This window comes from Pipra filicauda, unplaced genomic scaffold (genome assembly GCF_003945595.2).
Source record: "Pipra filicauda isolate LSUMZ 115617 unplaced genomic scaffold, ASM394559v2 scaffold550_size315814_pilon, whole genome shotgun sequence".
Taxonomy (NCBI): Eukaryota; Metazoa; Chordata; class Aves; order Passeriformes; family Pipridae; genus Pipra; species Pipra filicauda.
In genome coordinates this window covers 58,025-73,778 of record NW_024104699.1, presented here as the reverse complement: position 1 = coordinate 73,778, position 15,754 = coordinate 58,025, and the positions used below count along the sequence as shown (strand labels likewise).

Genomic DNA, 15,754 nt, shown 5'->3' with positions numbered 1-15,754 from the left:
AACACAAACAAACAAACAACCCCCCCAAAAAACAAAACCCCAAAAAAATCAAGAGAAGAACCCACACAGACAAAAGCTGAAGTTCCTGTTCTTAGTGGCCACAAAAACCCCAGCAAACTCCCAGAAGCGCGAAGGGGAAGCGCAAAGGCAGCAAAAATGACTACTGATTGTTAACACACACCGAGTGTTCCCGCAGGCAGGGGTCCCACGGCTCCACCGGGAGAGGGAGGGACACGCTGCCTGCCACAGCCAGGGACAATGTCAGGGTGAGCGCCAAGGCAGCCTCCACCCGGCACCCCCGGCACCCCCGGTGCCCCAAAGGCCCCAGGCCGCCCCCTGCGCCAGCAGGACCAGGTGGAGCCGGAACCAGCCCTCCCTGGCTTCAACCACATATCCTAGCCAGCTTTCCCATCACTCCAACCCCTCCTTCCCGCCTCCTCCCCATCCCGATCCCGAACCCCTCTCCCCGCCGCCACCCCGCCCCGTGCCCAGCTTCACTCCCATTTGCTGGCAGGTACGTCAATCAAGCTCAGTGTCCCCTCGTGATTGACTGTTGTGTAGCGGCGGCTCCCGCCCTCGGGCAGGGGGCGGGGCTCCCGCTCTGGCACGGCCGCGCAGGCGCGCACCGAGTGTTGTGCCGGGGGTGGGCATGTTCCGAGCAGAGGAGCGGCCGCCAGCGCGCCGCGGGGAGGGGGCGGGAGCGGCACAGGGAGCGGGGCCGCCGCCGAGCCAGCCTCACTTCCCAGGAGTGCGGGGAGACCACAGCCTGCCGGGGGCTGCGAGCGGTGCCGCAGACAGACCTGTGCGTGTGCATCTCTCTCTCTCTTTCTCTCTCTGTCTGTCTCTCTTGCATGTGTCCGTAGGACTATCCACACACGCGCGCACATTCCCACCCGCCCGCCGGGCGGGCTGGGCTGTGCTACGGGAGGGCGATGCGGGCGGCGGGGCAGCGGCTCCGCACGGCTCCCTGCGGGGTGGCAGCAGCAGCAGCGGCAGCTCAGGACAGAGTCCCTGGGGCGGCCGGCGCGGAGCCGGGACGGGGCGCGGGCGCGGGGCGGGATGCGCTCCGCTCCGCCTGCCTCCCGCCTCGGGGGAGCCGCCGCCGCCGGAGGGAACAGAGCCTCGTCCGGAGAGACGCTTGGCCGCTCCGGACTGAGGACGGGGGAAGCGGCCGCCGCAGGGGCTCAGGAGCCTCCCTGCCCGCCCCCGGCTTTTCCCGGCGACTCCCCTCGCCCTCGGCACGCGGCCGTGCCGCGCCAGCCCGTGCATCTGCGTGCGCCGGGAGCCAGGTCCGCGCTGCCAGCCGCTGCCCCCGCCTGCCCTGCGGGTTCCTGCCTGCCTGCTGCCCTCGCTGCTTCTCCCTGCTCCCTCCTCCTCCTGCCCCCGCTCTGCCGCGGCCTCTTTTGTTGTGCGGGGCCGGGCATGGGGGCGCGGAGCCGGGCGCGGGTGTGCTCCCCCCTCCCGTCTGCCCGTGCCGGTGTTGACGATAAATCCTGGATCGCTTCTGCCAATGTAAACCCGGGCCAGGTGGGTTTACGCTGTTTGTCGTGAAAAGTTAAGCTTGTTCCTAAACATGCCGTGATCTTGCCCTTTCCTGCCCGTGGAGAAGGAGGTGTTGCCTCGCAGGCTGCGACGGGTTCTGTGACAAGATGTTTTCAGAGCACCTTGTGAGTCTGTATTTCTCTGTCTTTGCGGCCAGCTTGGCTCCCAGATGGCCAATTCGCTCAACGGCCGGAACCCGCGCAAGGGACGGATCCTGGGCTTCATCGATGCCATTCAGGATGCTGTGGGCCCCCCCAAGCAGGCAGCTGCCGACCGGAGGACTGTGGAAAAGACCTGGAAGCTTATGGACAAAGTGGTGGGTGTCTCGGTGCATTCGTGTATACACAGCGAAGAATGGGACTATTTAAATAAGTACACATGGGCAAACAGCTCCTTCCTCAGCTCTAACTACTGTGTTGTGTGTGCCTCGGGAAGTAAGGGGACTTATATTTTAGGTTATTTAAGCACCATTTGTCTTTTTTTATTTTTTTTTCCTTTCCAGTGACCTCTGGCTATGTTTTTTTTAATCTTGGTTTGTGGAAGGAAAACAAATGTGTGTGTTTGCCTTAGGCTACTGTTATTTTCAGATCCTTTAAAATGACTCAAACTTGAAGGGCTGTCCTAACCAAAAGCTCCTTAACTTAGACTTGTAATCACATATTCTGTGTGTTTCGTGTTGGATCACACTGTTAGTCTGCGAACAAGACCTCCGAATTATGAAACTTCAGTTAAGCTAATCGTCCTGTGAGACACGTTGGTGATGGCAACATAGATGTATTTGTGCTTTTAGGAATGTGTGTGGGGACTGGGGGATGTTACTCTTGTCAGTTTAGTAAACAGATTAGTATGGTATGCCTAACTTTTTAAGTGTCTGTTCTGCATTTTAATGACTTAAAAATACTTTTCCTCTTAATTTTGAAACTATAGATACACTGTATTGAAACTCATTTTTCAGGAAGTGAGGGGATAGACTGTAGTTTTTTAGCTCTTATAGCTCTCTGCACCAACCTGATACATTTTGTTTAGTATTATATGAAATGACAGCTTGTATGATGGTAGATTCCTTACCAGTGGTAGGAACAGTTTGATTATAACATGGATTGCTGTTCAGGAGATGCAGGCACTCTGCTTTGCACATGGGTTGGTACTTAAGAGCTTCCTCTTGAAACTACTGAGCAGTGAGTATTACTACCTGTTGGCCTTGGATCTGTATGGCAAGAGAGTTATGACTTTTTGTCTCAGTGATTCTTTGTGGTTTAGTGTAACTGCTTGCTTTCCCTGTGACTCTTGTAAAATATTTAACATTTTTTAAAGTTCATAAGTAGTTATACTGACATGGTGGAGATTATTTTTTGTAATATGCCTTTACAGGTGGTAACTTCAAAGTTTTTGTCTGTGTTCATGTATGCTCTACTTTTTTGATGCTCCAAGAATAGCATCTGTATTTCCACCTCATTTTCTGATGATGTTTATAAACTTAAAACCCAGCCTTGATAGAAATCATTACTATCACAAAAACTTTGTTGATATTTTTCTGTCAATGATCAGGATGCTGTTAAGAGTGAGCATCTTGTAATAAGAAATGCAAATATGAATCTCTGAAAGTAGGTGCTCTTCCTCAGCAGAAGGAAGTTTTCAGCTTGGAAACTAGGAACCTGGTTTGTTGTTGAAACCTCATGGGGAGTGTATAGCTCTCATTTCCCCCTGTGTCAGGTCTTTTACAGATCTATACAGTAAGGTTGTACCCTGATTTGTTTGTATATTGTCTGTGTATTGTCTTTAAACCCACTGTTTGAATTTGTGGATTGCTTTCATTCATCCAGTATAGGATAACTGTATTTGTCATAGCCCATCAGAACAGCCAGTAGGGCCTGTTCAGTAGAAGTCACTGGAAAAGCTGGATATTGTACTGTGCTTCCTTTTTCATTTTACTGGATAAGTGTCCTCAATTTGGATCTTTAATGTATCCTCTTTAAGCTGCCTTCAGTTAATCAAATTTTATTTCCAAATTGTATTAAAGTATACCAGACAGGATGATGTCATAATGTGAGAATGCTGTAGCTTGCTGCTTGAGTTTTTAGTATTTCGTACTTACAGCGAAAGGATGTGTTTGAGCAAATTTAATATGCCGGCAAACAAATTTAAATCTCTTAGCCTTGTGTGACAGTAGGTGCAGGAAGGTCATTTTTTCCTCTGCCTAGATCAAACCCAGGGATTAAAATCAGAAATAGAAACCAGCTTGATCAACTGTTGTTTCAAATCCCATTTCTGGAATGTGTTCTATGACTAATTTCTGTGGTGGGTCACTGATCAAATTAATACCTAGCCAAGGCAATAGCTCTGTCAAGTCGGTGAGGTGCCACCCATAGTGAGGTTGTGGTATTAAGGCCTATTTTGCTTGTTGTAACAACAGTCATTAGTCTTGTTTATTCTTTAACTGTAGTAGCTGTGATAACCATCGTTTTATGCTGTAAGGTAGCTAAAGTTTTCTCCTTTTCTAAAGGTGTTAGGGAAATGGAGAATGGAAACAAAGCAAGCTATTATCTTGACCAAAGAATGAAAAAAGACCAGCCTTAAAAACTAAGGGCAGAGCTCAATAATTTCTGGTTTACCTTTCCTTCATTTCTTTCTATAATTTCTTCTTCTGGCAGGTGAGATTTTCTGTATGAATTGTTTGTTTGCAACAATAAGGGATTAACCAATACTACAAATACTGCTACCCTGTAAGAACTATACTGTGAGGGTGGTTTTATGGTGTGTATAAAAGTTCTGGCTACCTAGACACCATGCAAACTTCTTTGTGTGGAATGAATTCTGTGTCATGGTTTCAAATTGTTTGGATTTCCTCGTAATGTCTGTTTTCCATGGCCTGATGCTTTAGGTTGGAATAGGCAGAAGGTTGCGGTTTTGCTTAAGTGTCTTCTCTTTAAGCTTTTAATATCAGTTTGAAAATAACCAGGGGTTTGCAAAAGAGTTCTTTAGCAGGACAGAACGTTATAGTAGTGTTCCTGCTTAGAGCCTTGTTTGTAAAAGCTACTGTAAGCAATATGCTTACAGGAAATAAGAAAAAAAAATTAAATCTGTATTTTCCTTTCTATACTTCATCCATTGAGATCTGTACATTTTTTGTTTACTGGTATCTCTACTTTAATGTGAATTTACAATACTAACTGTATGGGTAAAGGGTCATCAACCATTAACATTAGCTGCTTTTCTCATGGGTAAGCAGTAGCTTTACCATTAAGAACCAAAAATATTTTGTTTAATGCCTTTGCAATGCAAAGGATAATATTCCTTTTATGGTTTGGAAGGCTAGCCCCGCGTTCCAGTGCTAGCATTGTATGAGAAAGTTGACCATATATCTCTGGACTTGTAGCAAGCAAAGTGCTGTTTTTAAAGCTTGATGTCTATTTTAGAAAGTTCCCGTGAACAAAAAAATCAATATTGTTAACAAACAACTCAAGTCTTCCTTTAAACTATGTATAAATTATGTGAGGATTTTTTTTTTCTGAAATTGTAAACCTTATGGTTTTTAAAACCTAGAGACTAGTAGTGTATTACTATTAGAGGATAATGGTTATGTTGAGACCAACTTTGGGAGAATGACTGTTATGTAAACATGGGAGTAGTTAGGTCAGTTTACTGCTTGGGCTGTTTAGAGTTGCCAGTACTATTTGTTCACACTTCAGTCCTGTGGGTTTCAAGCTGATAAAATTGTGACACATTCTGAATGGGATCTTTAGAACAGGTATATTTCAGCAACTTTCAATGACTTTTCAGTACTCTTATGCACTGGGCCTGAAAATAATTAAATTTTCTACTATGAAGATTAACAACATTGCCTAAACTATTTGGGCACTCTGTCATGGCCCACCCAATTGCTTGACTCTGACTGGGTAAATGGGGATGGCAGTTTGATTTGCTATTTAGTAATTATTCAAGAGCAAATTAGAGTGCGTGACCAAAGCTCATACTCTTGATTTAGGGAATAAAAGCTGTGTTACCTCTGCAACTTAGTATTGTGGTTTACTTTAAATTAACATCTCTAAGCATCTAAGTGAATATATGAAGTGTGGTAGTTGAAACTACGTGTGCATTGGATATTCTTTGCAATGCTTTATGTAATTGTTACATTAGTGTGCAACCCTCCGATTCAATTAGATGTCATTGTTCCAAAGGATCTAGAAAAGGCAGTCATCAGTCACAACCATGCTATTCTTCATTGTATAATCTGGTCCGGTGACAGGACTTGAGGGAACGATGTGAAGCTGTGTTGGGAGAGGTTTAGGTTGGTATTAGGAAAAGGTTCCTTTCCAGATGCACTGGAACGGGCTCCCCAGGGACAGCACCAAGCCTGCTGGAGTTCAGGAAGTGCTTGGACAATGCTCTCGGGCATATGGGTAGGATTGTTGGGGCTCTCCTGTATAGGGCCGGGAGTTGGACTTTGCTAATCCTAGTGGGTCCCTTCCAAGTCAGGATATTCTACGATGCTATGGTCAAAGTTGGTAGGAAGTCTTATGCCCTGTATACACTGCTCGTGGAAAAAGAATAAAATAGTAAACAGAACTGGAAGCTACTCTGTTTCTAGTTGGAAGAAATTAAAATTGCTCTCCGAAGTCAACCGTCCTTGTGCGTATGTAGCATCAGGATTGTTATCACTCATACCTCCGAAGTCAACCATCCTTGTGTGTATGTAGCATCAGGATTGTTATCACTTATACCTCCAGTATGGAAACATATGGCTCAGTTGTAGTGTGGTTGTTGTTGAACAAGCACTTACTGTATTCTCAGGCAAAAAGACTGGTGATTGGGTCACCTCTACTTACATTCTGATGAGAAGGCTTCTTTCAGAAAGAAAAACCATCTCTCTATCTTTCTGTGAAAAATAAAATGCATTGCAGTTAAGGGAACTTTAGGCAGGAAGAAATCTATGTTCAGACTTTGACCGTTTTCCTGGCTAGCCCCTCCTGATAAATTTTTTCAGAGTTCATTGTTAGTAGCACTGTGTTGTGGTTTTCTGGAGAACTGCAGAGCTACCTTTGTGCTCTCTGTGGTGTGTCAAAGTGTTTTAATTCTTTGACAATTCTGTACAGCATGGCAGAATGCACTCATTCAGTTAGGCAGTTTTGAAGCGTGGTTTTGGGAGTGTGTGAGCACTGATGCTCCGATTGTTCTGGTTCATTCTGTATAAGCGGATGTCCTACTCATTAGATACTTACTCTGTTTTAGCTGAGGTACTTTCCTTGTATTGTCTTTGACTAGCATTAGGTGTTTAAACAGGTTGTGTTAAGGCTGCTATACTTTGCTTGAACAAAAGTTCTTTTGTCAAACGACTCCAGTGCTTTCAACTTTGTTTGCTTTAAAAAGTGAATAGAAAATAGTTTTCTGCAAGAAACTGTCTCCATACAATAGGCCTCCATTACTCTCATCTTCGACCATGCTATGAAATAATGCTTTGTAATTTGAGTCAAACATATTCAAAAATGGTGGAGGAAGAGAGGAGGGAAAAGGGGGCTGATTTTTTTTCTACAAAGGAACTAGAGTAAGCTTGTCTAGAAGTTCCAGAGTTAACTGTTTCAAAATCAGTTTCTGGTAGATTAGGATAATGCCTCGGTTTTTCACAATCAGAATTGTACTCTCTTGTTTCTGTGATTCTGGATTAAGTACTTGGATTTTCCCTGAGTGGGGTAGTGGAAGGAGCTTAGTTTTGTCTCAGTTTACCTCAACAAGAGAGACATTTCTTACTAACTTGTTGACTGACTGCTTTTAATTTTTTACACTACTTGCTAAATATGTACATGCTTACTTCCAGTCAAAACAATACAAAAATCACACAGTGATATGATTCATGTCCGCTCCTAAGGTGTTGGTAAGAGTTGCTTTGTAAAGTGCAATATAGAGGTCTTTATTTTTGGAGTGTTTTTTTGGTTGTTTGTTTTGTTTTGAGTTCTGTTTTCTTTTGAAGAAAGATCTTGGTAAATCTTTTGCATCAGCAGGTGTTATTTCTTATTGCTTACTTTTAATTGTGAACTGCTGTGGTATGTGTCAGGACATCCTCATTCTGGAAACCATATGGTTTAGCAGCCATTTCTTTACAATATTACTTCCTTTCAACTGAAACCTTGTGTACTCTATAAAGTAAAGAAAGCCTTGTGCTACTTCACTGGATCACTGACTTGAACTTAATGTTAGCATTTTTTTCAATTAGAGTGTATAAGGCTAATTGAGGTGCAGAAGATTTTTTTGCATGACTTTCTTAAAAGCTTATTCTGAAATTGAAGGTTCTGGTAGTGCTGTATTTTTCTCTGTAAATTCATCAGAAGGTGAAGCCTCGTAAACCGTCTTGACCACAGAATCCAATTTTGATGTGTATATGGCTGTATGTAATGACACTGGACTGAAGACTTTCTACAACTTCTGAAAGAGAAACTTATTTCTTTAATTTTTTTTTTTAGTTTTTCCTTATAACTGGATAATCTTTTTGTATAGTTGAATGGACTGACTGTTGAAAATTCAGCCATCAGCTTAAGCAATTTGCTTTTCCTGTTGTTTTTATATTTTAATGTTATTTCTAATATATGAAACCACTTATATTTTGCTTCTTGGCACATCTGGTTGAAAAGATAGACTTCAGGAAGATAATTAATTCTTTTTTCATGAATTTTAAGTTAGAAAATAAGTAATTCAAAATGTTTGCAGCCTTCTTTGCTTGCAGTCTGCTTTCATTGCTGACTTTTTCCTCTGAACAAACGTCACCATCTTTCAGCTATTTTTTTCCCCCGTGTTTGTTGCTTCATAAAGTTGTAAGGCCTAATCAGTGATACAGATTTGTGTCACCTCTAGTTGGCTTTGTGAAGAATGTCAGTCTGATTTCAAGTTTTGACTAAATCAGAAATTGCAGAGAACAGAAGTTCAGAGGGAAAACATCTATGCTTTTCATAAAGGTTTTCACTTCTGTGTTTGAAAGTCCAGTTCTTCTTACTCTTCTACAAAAGAAAAAGAAATTCATGTATGTCTCTGCATGGATGATTTTTCAGGTCTGTCTACACATGCAAAGTTCTTTGCCTGATGTCTGAAATCTCTTTAAAGAATTCTGTCAGCTTAACTTCAGTGTAACAAGAAAAAAATGTTTAATCTCCTTCCGTGAGTTTCCCTTGTTAGCTCCTTTCTTGATCTTCTGGGGTGACGCCATCATCCTGCCTTCACTTGTGCAACTCCTTTACTTGAACTGCTCTTTTAGAAGTTGTGTCTGAATCTTTCAGGTCAATCCATTCACCTAAATCTCTCATTCCATCCAGACTTTGCTATTCTCTATGTAAGTTCAGCTTTGCTTTTCTGACCTTGAAAGAATGCCATCCTGTCCAACCTTTATTCTTTGAGAATGCTACTTCAGGCATGTCCTAAACCGCGGCTGGGACCCTGTTGTCCTTTATTTATCCTGATGACCTTATCTTTATCACATGAAATATAAACAAGTTATTTTCACTTTCAAAGTCTCTTTGCACTTATGGATTGCAGTTCCAGACTTTATTACCAGGTCAAGAGATGATTAGGTATCTTAATCTTTTACTCTTTTTTGCTTCCTTCTATCTTCTTCCTCAGCTGAGGAGTTCTTTTATGAGCCACAAAATTATTTGAGACCTTACTGTGAAACATTGCTGTTTATATCTAGAAATACTGAACTGCTAGTGTTCAGTCCCTGAACTACCCTCTAGCATGTTCAACAGTGTTATGCTGATGTATTCATATTTGCCTGCTTCCCCTTGGCTGTCATTTTTTTCCTACTGAGATTGTAAATTTCTCTGTGAAAAGGCTTCCTGATGTGTTACTTGGTCTAATAGTTGAAAGAATAATAGCAATTACTAAAATAACAATGGATCAGTGAAATGAGGGGAGCTATTGCAAATGTCATGTCTTAAATACTGTTTTGGATAAAATGCATTTCTACAGTACTTATGGGTTTGTGCAGTTCCAGTAGTGCTGGGCTTCTTTTTAAAAACTTGTTAGTGCTTGACTTTTGTCCATTCAGAATTCTATCTCCACTTTTCTAACTATGACCCCAGTTACCTAAGTCTGCTTGCCTGATTATGTTTTTATGTGTATGTTTCAGAGGGTAAAAAACTATGATGTGTTTGCTTTGCTGTTTGTGGTGCCTGAAGGTCTGCTAGTGACAAAAGTCTGAAGGCAGTAAATTTGTTAATGGTTAGATCTAGAAATTGCAAGAGGGATCAACAATAGTGATAAAGCTTTGAGTTTAGAGAGGTGAGTGTTAGAGAATACAAGTTTGTTCCCCCTCCCCCAGAATTGCTCAAGACTGCACTTTTTTTGAAGTTGATACATTAGTCAGAATAGGAATCTAGTTTCAGCAGTATTAAGATGTTTTTACAGCCTCGTTAGTTACCTCAAAAGAATGTCAAAGTCACTAATATATAATGTGGCAATCTCCAAATGATGCCTATAAAACTTTTATACCACATGGACTTAATTTTTTTGTAAGTATTTGCATATGTACAGCTGCACGCACATGTTTAGAATGTGTCCCTCTTCAGTGTTTTAGCTGATCATAGGCAGCTCAGTGCAATACCACTGAAAAACTACCTGTTAGTTTTGATCTCTCTTGCTTTCTAGAACAGAACATTACAGAACAAACTATAAGAGAATTTGAGTAGCCAGGAGACAATTTTAACCTTGTAGATGTTCAGGAAACAAAACCTTTCTCTTCCAGAAACAATTCCAGTAGAGACTAGATTGAAATAAAGTTGTTCAAGTAATCGAAGTTTATTCTTTAAGTAAGATATATATTAATCAATTAATATTTGTGCCATTTAGGAACATGAGGACTCCAAGTCCATTAAGATGATCTTGTATTTGGTTTGCATGGCAAAGTTTTAGTAACGGAGAGACTGTGGGGTGGCTTCTGTGAGAAGCTGCCAGAAGCTTCCCCCACATCTGATAAAGCCAGTGCCAGAGCTGCTGCTGACCCCCATCAATGATGGTGGTAGAGCCTGTGGGATAAGGTGTTTAAGAAGGTTGGAAAAAAAGTTACTGTGCAGAAGTCTGTTGCAGGCAGGGAAGAGAGCAGTGAGAATATGTGAGAGAAATGGGTCTGGAAACACCAAGGTCAGTGCAGAAGGAGGGGGAAGAGGTGCACCAGGTGCCAGAACAGAGATTCCCGTGCAGCCCATGGTGAGGCAGCTGTGCCCTGCAGCCCATGGAGGTCCACAGTGGAGGAAAGATCCACCTGCAGCTTGTGGAGGACTTCAGGATGGAGCAGGTTGATGCTTGAAGGAGGCTGTGACATTGTGGGAAACCCACACTGGAGCAGGCTCCTGGCAGAACCTGTGGACCCGTGGAGAGAGAAGCCCATGCTAGAGCAGGTTTGCTGGCAGGACTTGTGACCCAGCAGGGGATGCATGCTGGAGCAACCTGTTCCTGGAGGGGACAGTAAGCTGTGGAAGGGACCCACGTTGGAGCAGTTCATGAAGAACTGCAACTTGCAGGAAGGACTCATGTTGGAGAAGTTTGTGGAGGACTGTCTCCTGTGGGAGGGGCCCCATGGTAGATCAGGGGAGGAGTGTGAGTGGCAGAGACTGAAGAGAAAGGAGTGGCAGAGACAACCTGTGATGAACTGACCACAGCCCCCAGTCACCATCCCCATGCATCACTGGGGGGAAGGAGGTCGAGAGGATAAAATTAAGCCCAGGAGGAAGGGAGTTGCTACCCTACTCTGATTTGGTTGGTAGTAAAATTCAGTTCCCCAAGTTGAGTCTATTTTGCCTGTGACGGTAACTGGTGAGTGATCTCTCCCTGCCCTCATCTTGACCCGTGAACCTTTCATGACGTATTCTCTCTCCTCTTACACTGAGAAGGGGAATAATAGAAAAGCTTTAGTGGGCACCAGGCATCCAGCCAAGATCAAATCACCAAACTTCTGGTACGACCAGGAGCTGAAAAATAATGCGTTTAAATTTCTGTAGGTTCTAAGTTGTTTGTTGGATAAAGAAAAGAGAGAGCCATCAGATGACTAAGTAATTTAGAATGTCAGTTCTTGGTAGATGTTTAAACATCCATAGGTAAGTTAGCTTGCAGCAAACAGATCTCTATGAAAGTACTGCTCTTGGCTTTAGTTGCATGCTGTGTTTTGATAATATGCTCCTTAGCATATATTAGGCAGGCAAAGACATTCTTACTTTAAGGGAAAAGCCCCAAGGTAAGCTTGTTTGCTTTTTATACATGTGACAAAATTAAGTCAATTTTGCCTCTTTTGACATTAGAGTCTATGTTGGGATTTCACGGAATATAAATGAAGTAGGATTTACTTCTGTGTGCCTGGAGATTAGAGAAGTATGTTACACCTATAAGTTTGAAGATGTCAGATCAGTTTTTGTCCCAACATATTTCTTGTCTTTTACATTCTCCTGTTTTTGCTTATAGGTAAGATTGTGCCAAAACCCAAAGCTTCAACTCAAAAACAGCCCACCTTACATACTTGACATTCTACCTGACACTTACCAACATTTGCGACTTATACTGAGCAAATATGATGACAACCAGAAACTTGCACAACTCAGTGAGAACGAATATTTTAAAATCTACATTGACAGTCTTATGAAAAAATCAAAACGGGCTATAAGACTCTTCAAAGAAGGAAAGGAAAGAATGTATGAGGAGCAGTCACAGGACAGGTAAGTGAAATATTTAAATATGAAGGAGATTATTGGGTCTGTCTGCATTCTTAACACTGTTGTCTGCAGCCATTGTGTTTTGACATTTTTAATTATTTAAAGAGCAGAAACATTCGTTGCTTGGATTCATTGACCCTGCAGGTCAATCTGGAATTTGTTGGATTTGTTCCACTGTATGCTCTTATCTGTCACTTTGTGACCTTTAAAACCAAGTGCATTTCCTTCATAAAACATTCATTTAATTGTAATTACTTATTCACGGGGTCCTGCAGTATGTAGTTTCTCCTGTGGTAGAGAGAGTGACTGTTAACTTGGCTTGAGCTTGACCTCCCCACCCCATTTCTTAAAACTGTGGGAGCCGTGATGGATGTTGACTTGGAGCTTTCACAAGGGATGGAATGAAACAAAACAATATTCACGTTTTCAGATATTATTTGGTGTTAGCATAAGGTGATGATAATGCTAGTTTGGTGCTGAGAAGCTGTATCAGAAACCTAACGGATTCCTGATTTGCAGTGGTTCAGTTTTAATAAAAGGAATAATGTCTGCTTTATCTGTACTCTTGGTGGTAACTGAAGAGGTTTTTAATATTTGATTTTATTACCTAATATTTTAAAAAGAGTATTTCAGGAAATTCTTTGCAAAATCTACCATCTTGTTTTGGGAAGGAGGGAATATAACAGTGCTTGTGGCCATTAGTGTTTGCCATGTGTTTTATAACTTTAAATCTATTCAAATAAGAGAGATGATGTTCTTTCCAGAGGCCCCTCTTTTTTAGAGGAGATAGTGCGGAGTGGGAAACAAAATGAATGGAGGATTGAGTCCCTGCTCTTCTGACTGCACCTGAGCTCTGAGGCAGGCATGGTTGCAGTATAGTTTTATAGCTGGTGAAAGTGTTGGTAGAAGCAGTGAAATGTCTACATTCTTGTAAATGTCACTGCTGTTATGTTTGATTTATACATATTTTCCTTCCAGATCTTTAGGAATGATTATAGCTGTTCAGTATACTGTGGTAGTCTCCTGTGCTTGGTAAGGTGTCTGAAGTTTGCTTAACATCTAAGGAAATTTTTTTTTTTAAAGTAAGTAAAGACTGTCCAATTGGGAATATATGTAGAGAAAATGCTCCAAGAGGAGCAAAATACACTGTTTGAGCTGTTTTAGTGACAAGTACAGATTTTGATGAATGTGTTTGGTGTTTGAATTCCTAGGTATGTAAAAGAACGTTTTCCGTGTAGATGCATTCTTACCAGAACCCCTGGAAGAATTGTTCATCATGGAGCCTGTGGCTTCTTTTTTAAGTATCCCATTTGTTGTACGTGCAGAAGTCATTGTGTTGCAAAGGAAATAAGAATTTTCTATGGTGAGGGAAATTTGACAAGTGGTTGCATTATATAAACAGGTTCTATTTTGTTATACCTGTGCTGTATGAAATCTCCATCTACGTAAGGTTTTGCTTACAGTTAGCAATAAATTAAAACCAGTTTCAGTGTCACTTTTTCAGAATATCTGCTGTTACTGCTTGAATGACTGTGCAGAAATTGTCTTTAGTAATTTTATCTAGTTGTTAGCGTTGCTTTCTTCTTTCCAGTTACCCGCTTCATTTCCCTGCGTTAGGGTAACAGTGGTGATATAAGGATGTCTTGTGAAGCAGACAGTTTTTGAGGAAGGTACAGTTAACATATTTACTGTCTTTTTATTTGAGTCATTCTTGTGACACAATTAGAGAGGAGGGATTTTAAAGCAAATCATACTAATGAAGTGCACTGAATCACAATAAGTACTTCAGGCTCTCTAAATTTGTATTTCAGAAGGTGACAAATGTGTTATTTTACCTAACTGATGGAGTTTGAAGCTTGAGGAAAGGAGGACAATAGAAATGTTTTTCCTGTGTTCGAATTTTTAGCTGTGTTTCCTATACAATCTGCATTCTGACTGTATGTCAGAATGCTTAAACAAAAAAACTGTAAGCATTATTTCAGCAACTCATGCCATTCCAAGTTAAAGCTACCTTTTTGTGATTTCAGTGCACCCTCTTTCATCTACTGGTAGTGTTTAATCTGTATGTGTATCATAGTTTAAAGTTGACTGAAGGTGTACTTGTTTGCTGAGCCCTATGACTAGGTATCTGAGCAAAAAGCAAAGCAGTGCTTCAACACACTTAATCGTGTTAATTCTTGGTAACTTAATAAAGAAGTTGTTAATGGTTTTAGCTTATTTGCTTCCAAATATGCCTGCATTAACCTAAATACATTATTTGTTAGCATTATGATGCAATCATAGGAATGATCATTTAAAGATATGTTTTTGAAGATGCTTCTAAAATGAATGTCAAATTGAAATAGTCAGTTTGTAGTAGAAGCATTGGGAAGTAGTCAGTTTTAAAAAAAAGGCAAGGCAAATGTTGACACCTGGACAGTTTCTATGTTTGTTTGTTTTTTTTTTTATTTCTCTTTTGGTTTCTGGATAGAAGGTCATCATGGAAAAGAGAAACTGGCTGTGTTTGGAAGCATTCTTTATATATATTTGATTGGTATAATTTTAACCTATTAGCATTATTAAATAATATTTTTACTTCTATAGTGATGGTACATTTAGGAACCAGTGCACATATACATGTGATTTTATTTGTCTGATGACACCAAAGTTACTCCATTGTGAATAATTTGTCATAAATTTTAATTCTCAAAGATCCTGTGCATGAAACAAGATAGTGTGCCAATCAGATTATGTACAAATGATTATGTACAAGAGCTTACAGTGTGTTAGTGCTGCTTCTCTACCTTGTTTCCCTATCAAATACATGTCTAAGAGTAGTTGGTGCTGTTGTTCTATACTGTATTGGATGAATCTTGCTAAGTGGAGAAAGCAGGGTTTGCAGGTTTGTTGTGTTTGAACTGCATCTGTCCTCTGGCTATGATGTCTACTTTGAAATTATGTCCTCTCAATCCTCTTGCTTAATAGGAGATGATGGTTCAGTAAGTTCTGTAAACTGTACTAGATATAGGCTTCACAGAAGTTCCACTACGAATGAGGTAATTTTAAGATCTTTTTGTCACAGATTTTACTTTCTAAAAGGTTATTAACCCAGGTTTATTAAAACTGCTCATTCAGGTACATCTGCTCTTAAAAGGCTTTCTGTGTCTTCAACGAATTTGTTTTTTGTTGGGCTCTTTTCTTTTTTTTGGTTCTCTTTGTTTATTGGGAAGTGAACTAAAGCTGGAAAACATCTTTTCTGTGAAGTCCAAACTTCCTTTCTTCTCGCTGCATTCCAGAATTATGCATCCAGAAAAAGTAAAAACTTTGTAGAATGGCAGTTTTTCAGATAAATGTGTTAGCCAGGTGTAGAAATCAAGCACATCAGTTATAATAATGAGACTAGAGGAGGAATAAAGTGGCAGCGGGGAGATTACATTTGGATTCATTCAAGATGCTGAACATGGTCTTCAGGGCTAACACAACTGCTTTTTACTAATGGAGACAAGTGGGAGGTTTCCTGTGCTTACCTGTAAATCATGTCCTTGGAAGAA

At 41.2% G+C, this 15,754-nt stretch overlaps 1 protein-coding gene across 1 annotated transcript in view; it reads left to right on the top strand.

The window, feature by feature from the left end:
• The first annotated feature begins 649 nt into the window (after positions 1 to 649).
• Positions 650 to 15,754, top strand: part of LOC120324478 (E3 ubiquitin-protein ligase CBL-B-like) — a 69,414-nt gene continuing 54,309 nt past the window's right edge. The window contains exons 1-3 of the mRNA XM_039387305.1: positions 650 to 802; positions 1,700 to 1,858; positions 11,977 to 12,227. Coding sequence (XP_039243239.1) covers positions 650 to 802; positions 1,700 to 1,858; positions 11,977 to 12,227 — 563 coding nt within the window. The remainder of the gene's footprint in view (positions 803 to 1,699; positions 1,859 to 11,976; positions 12,228 to 15,754) is intronic.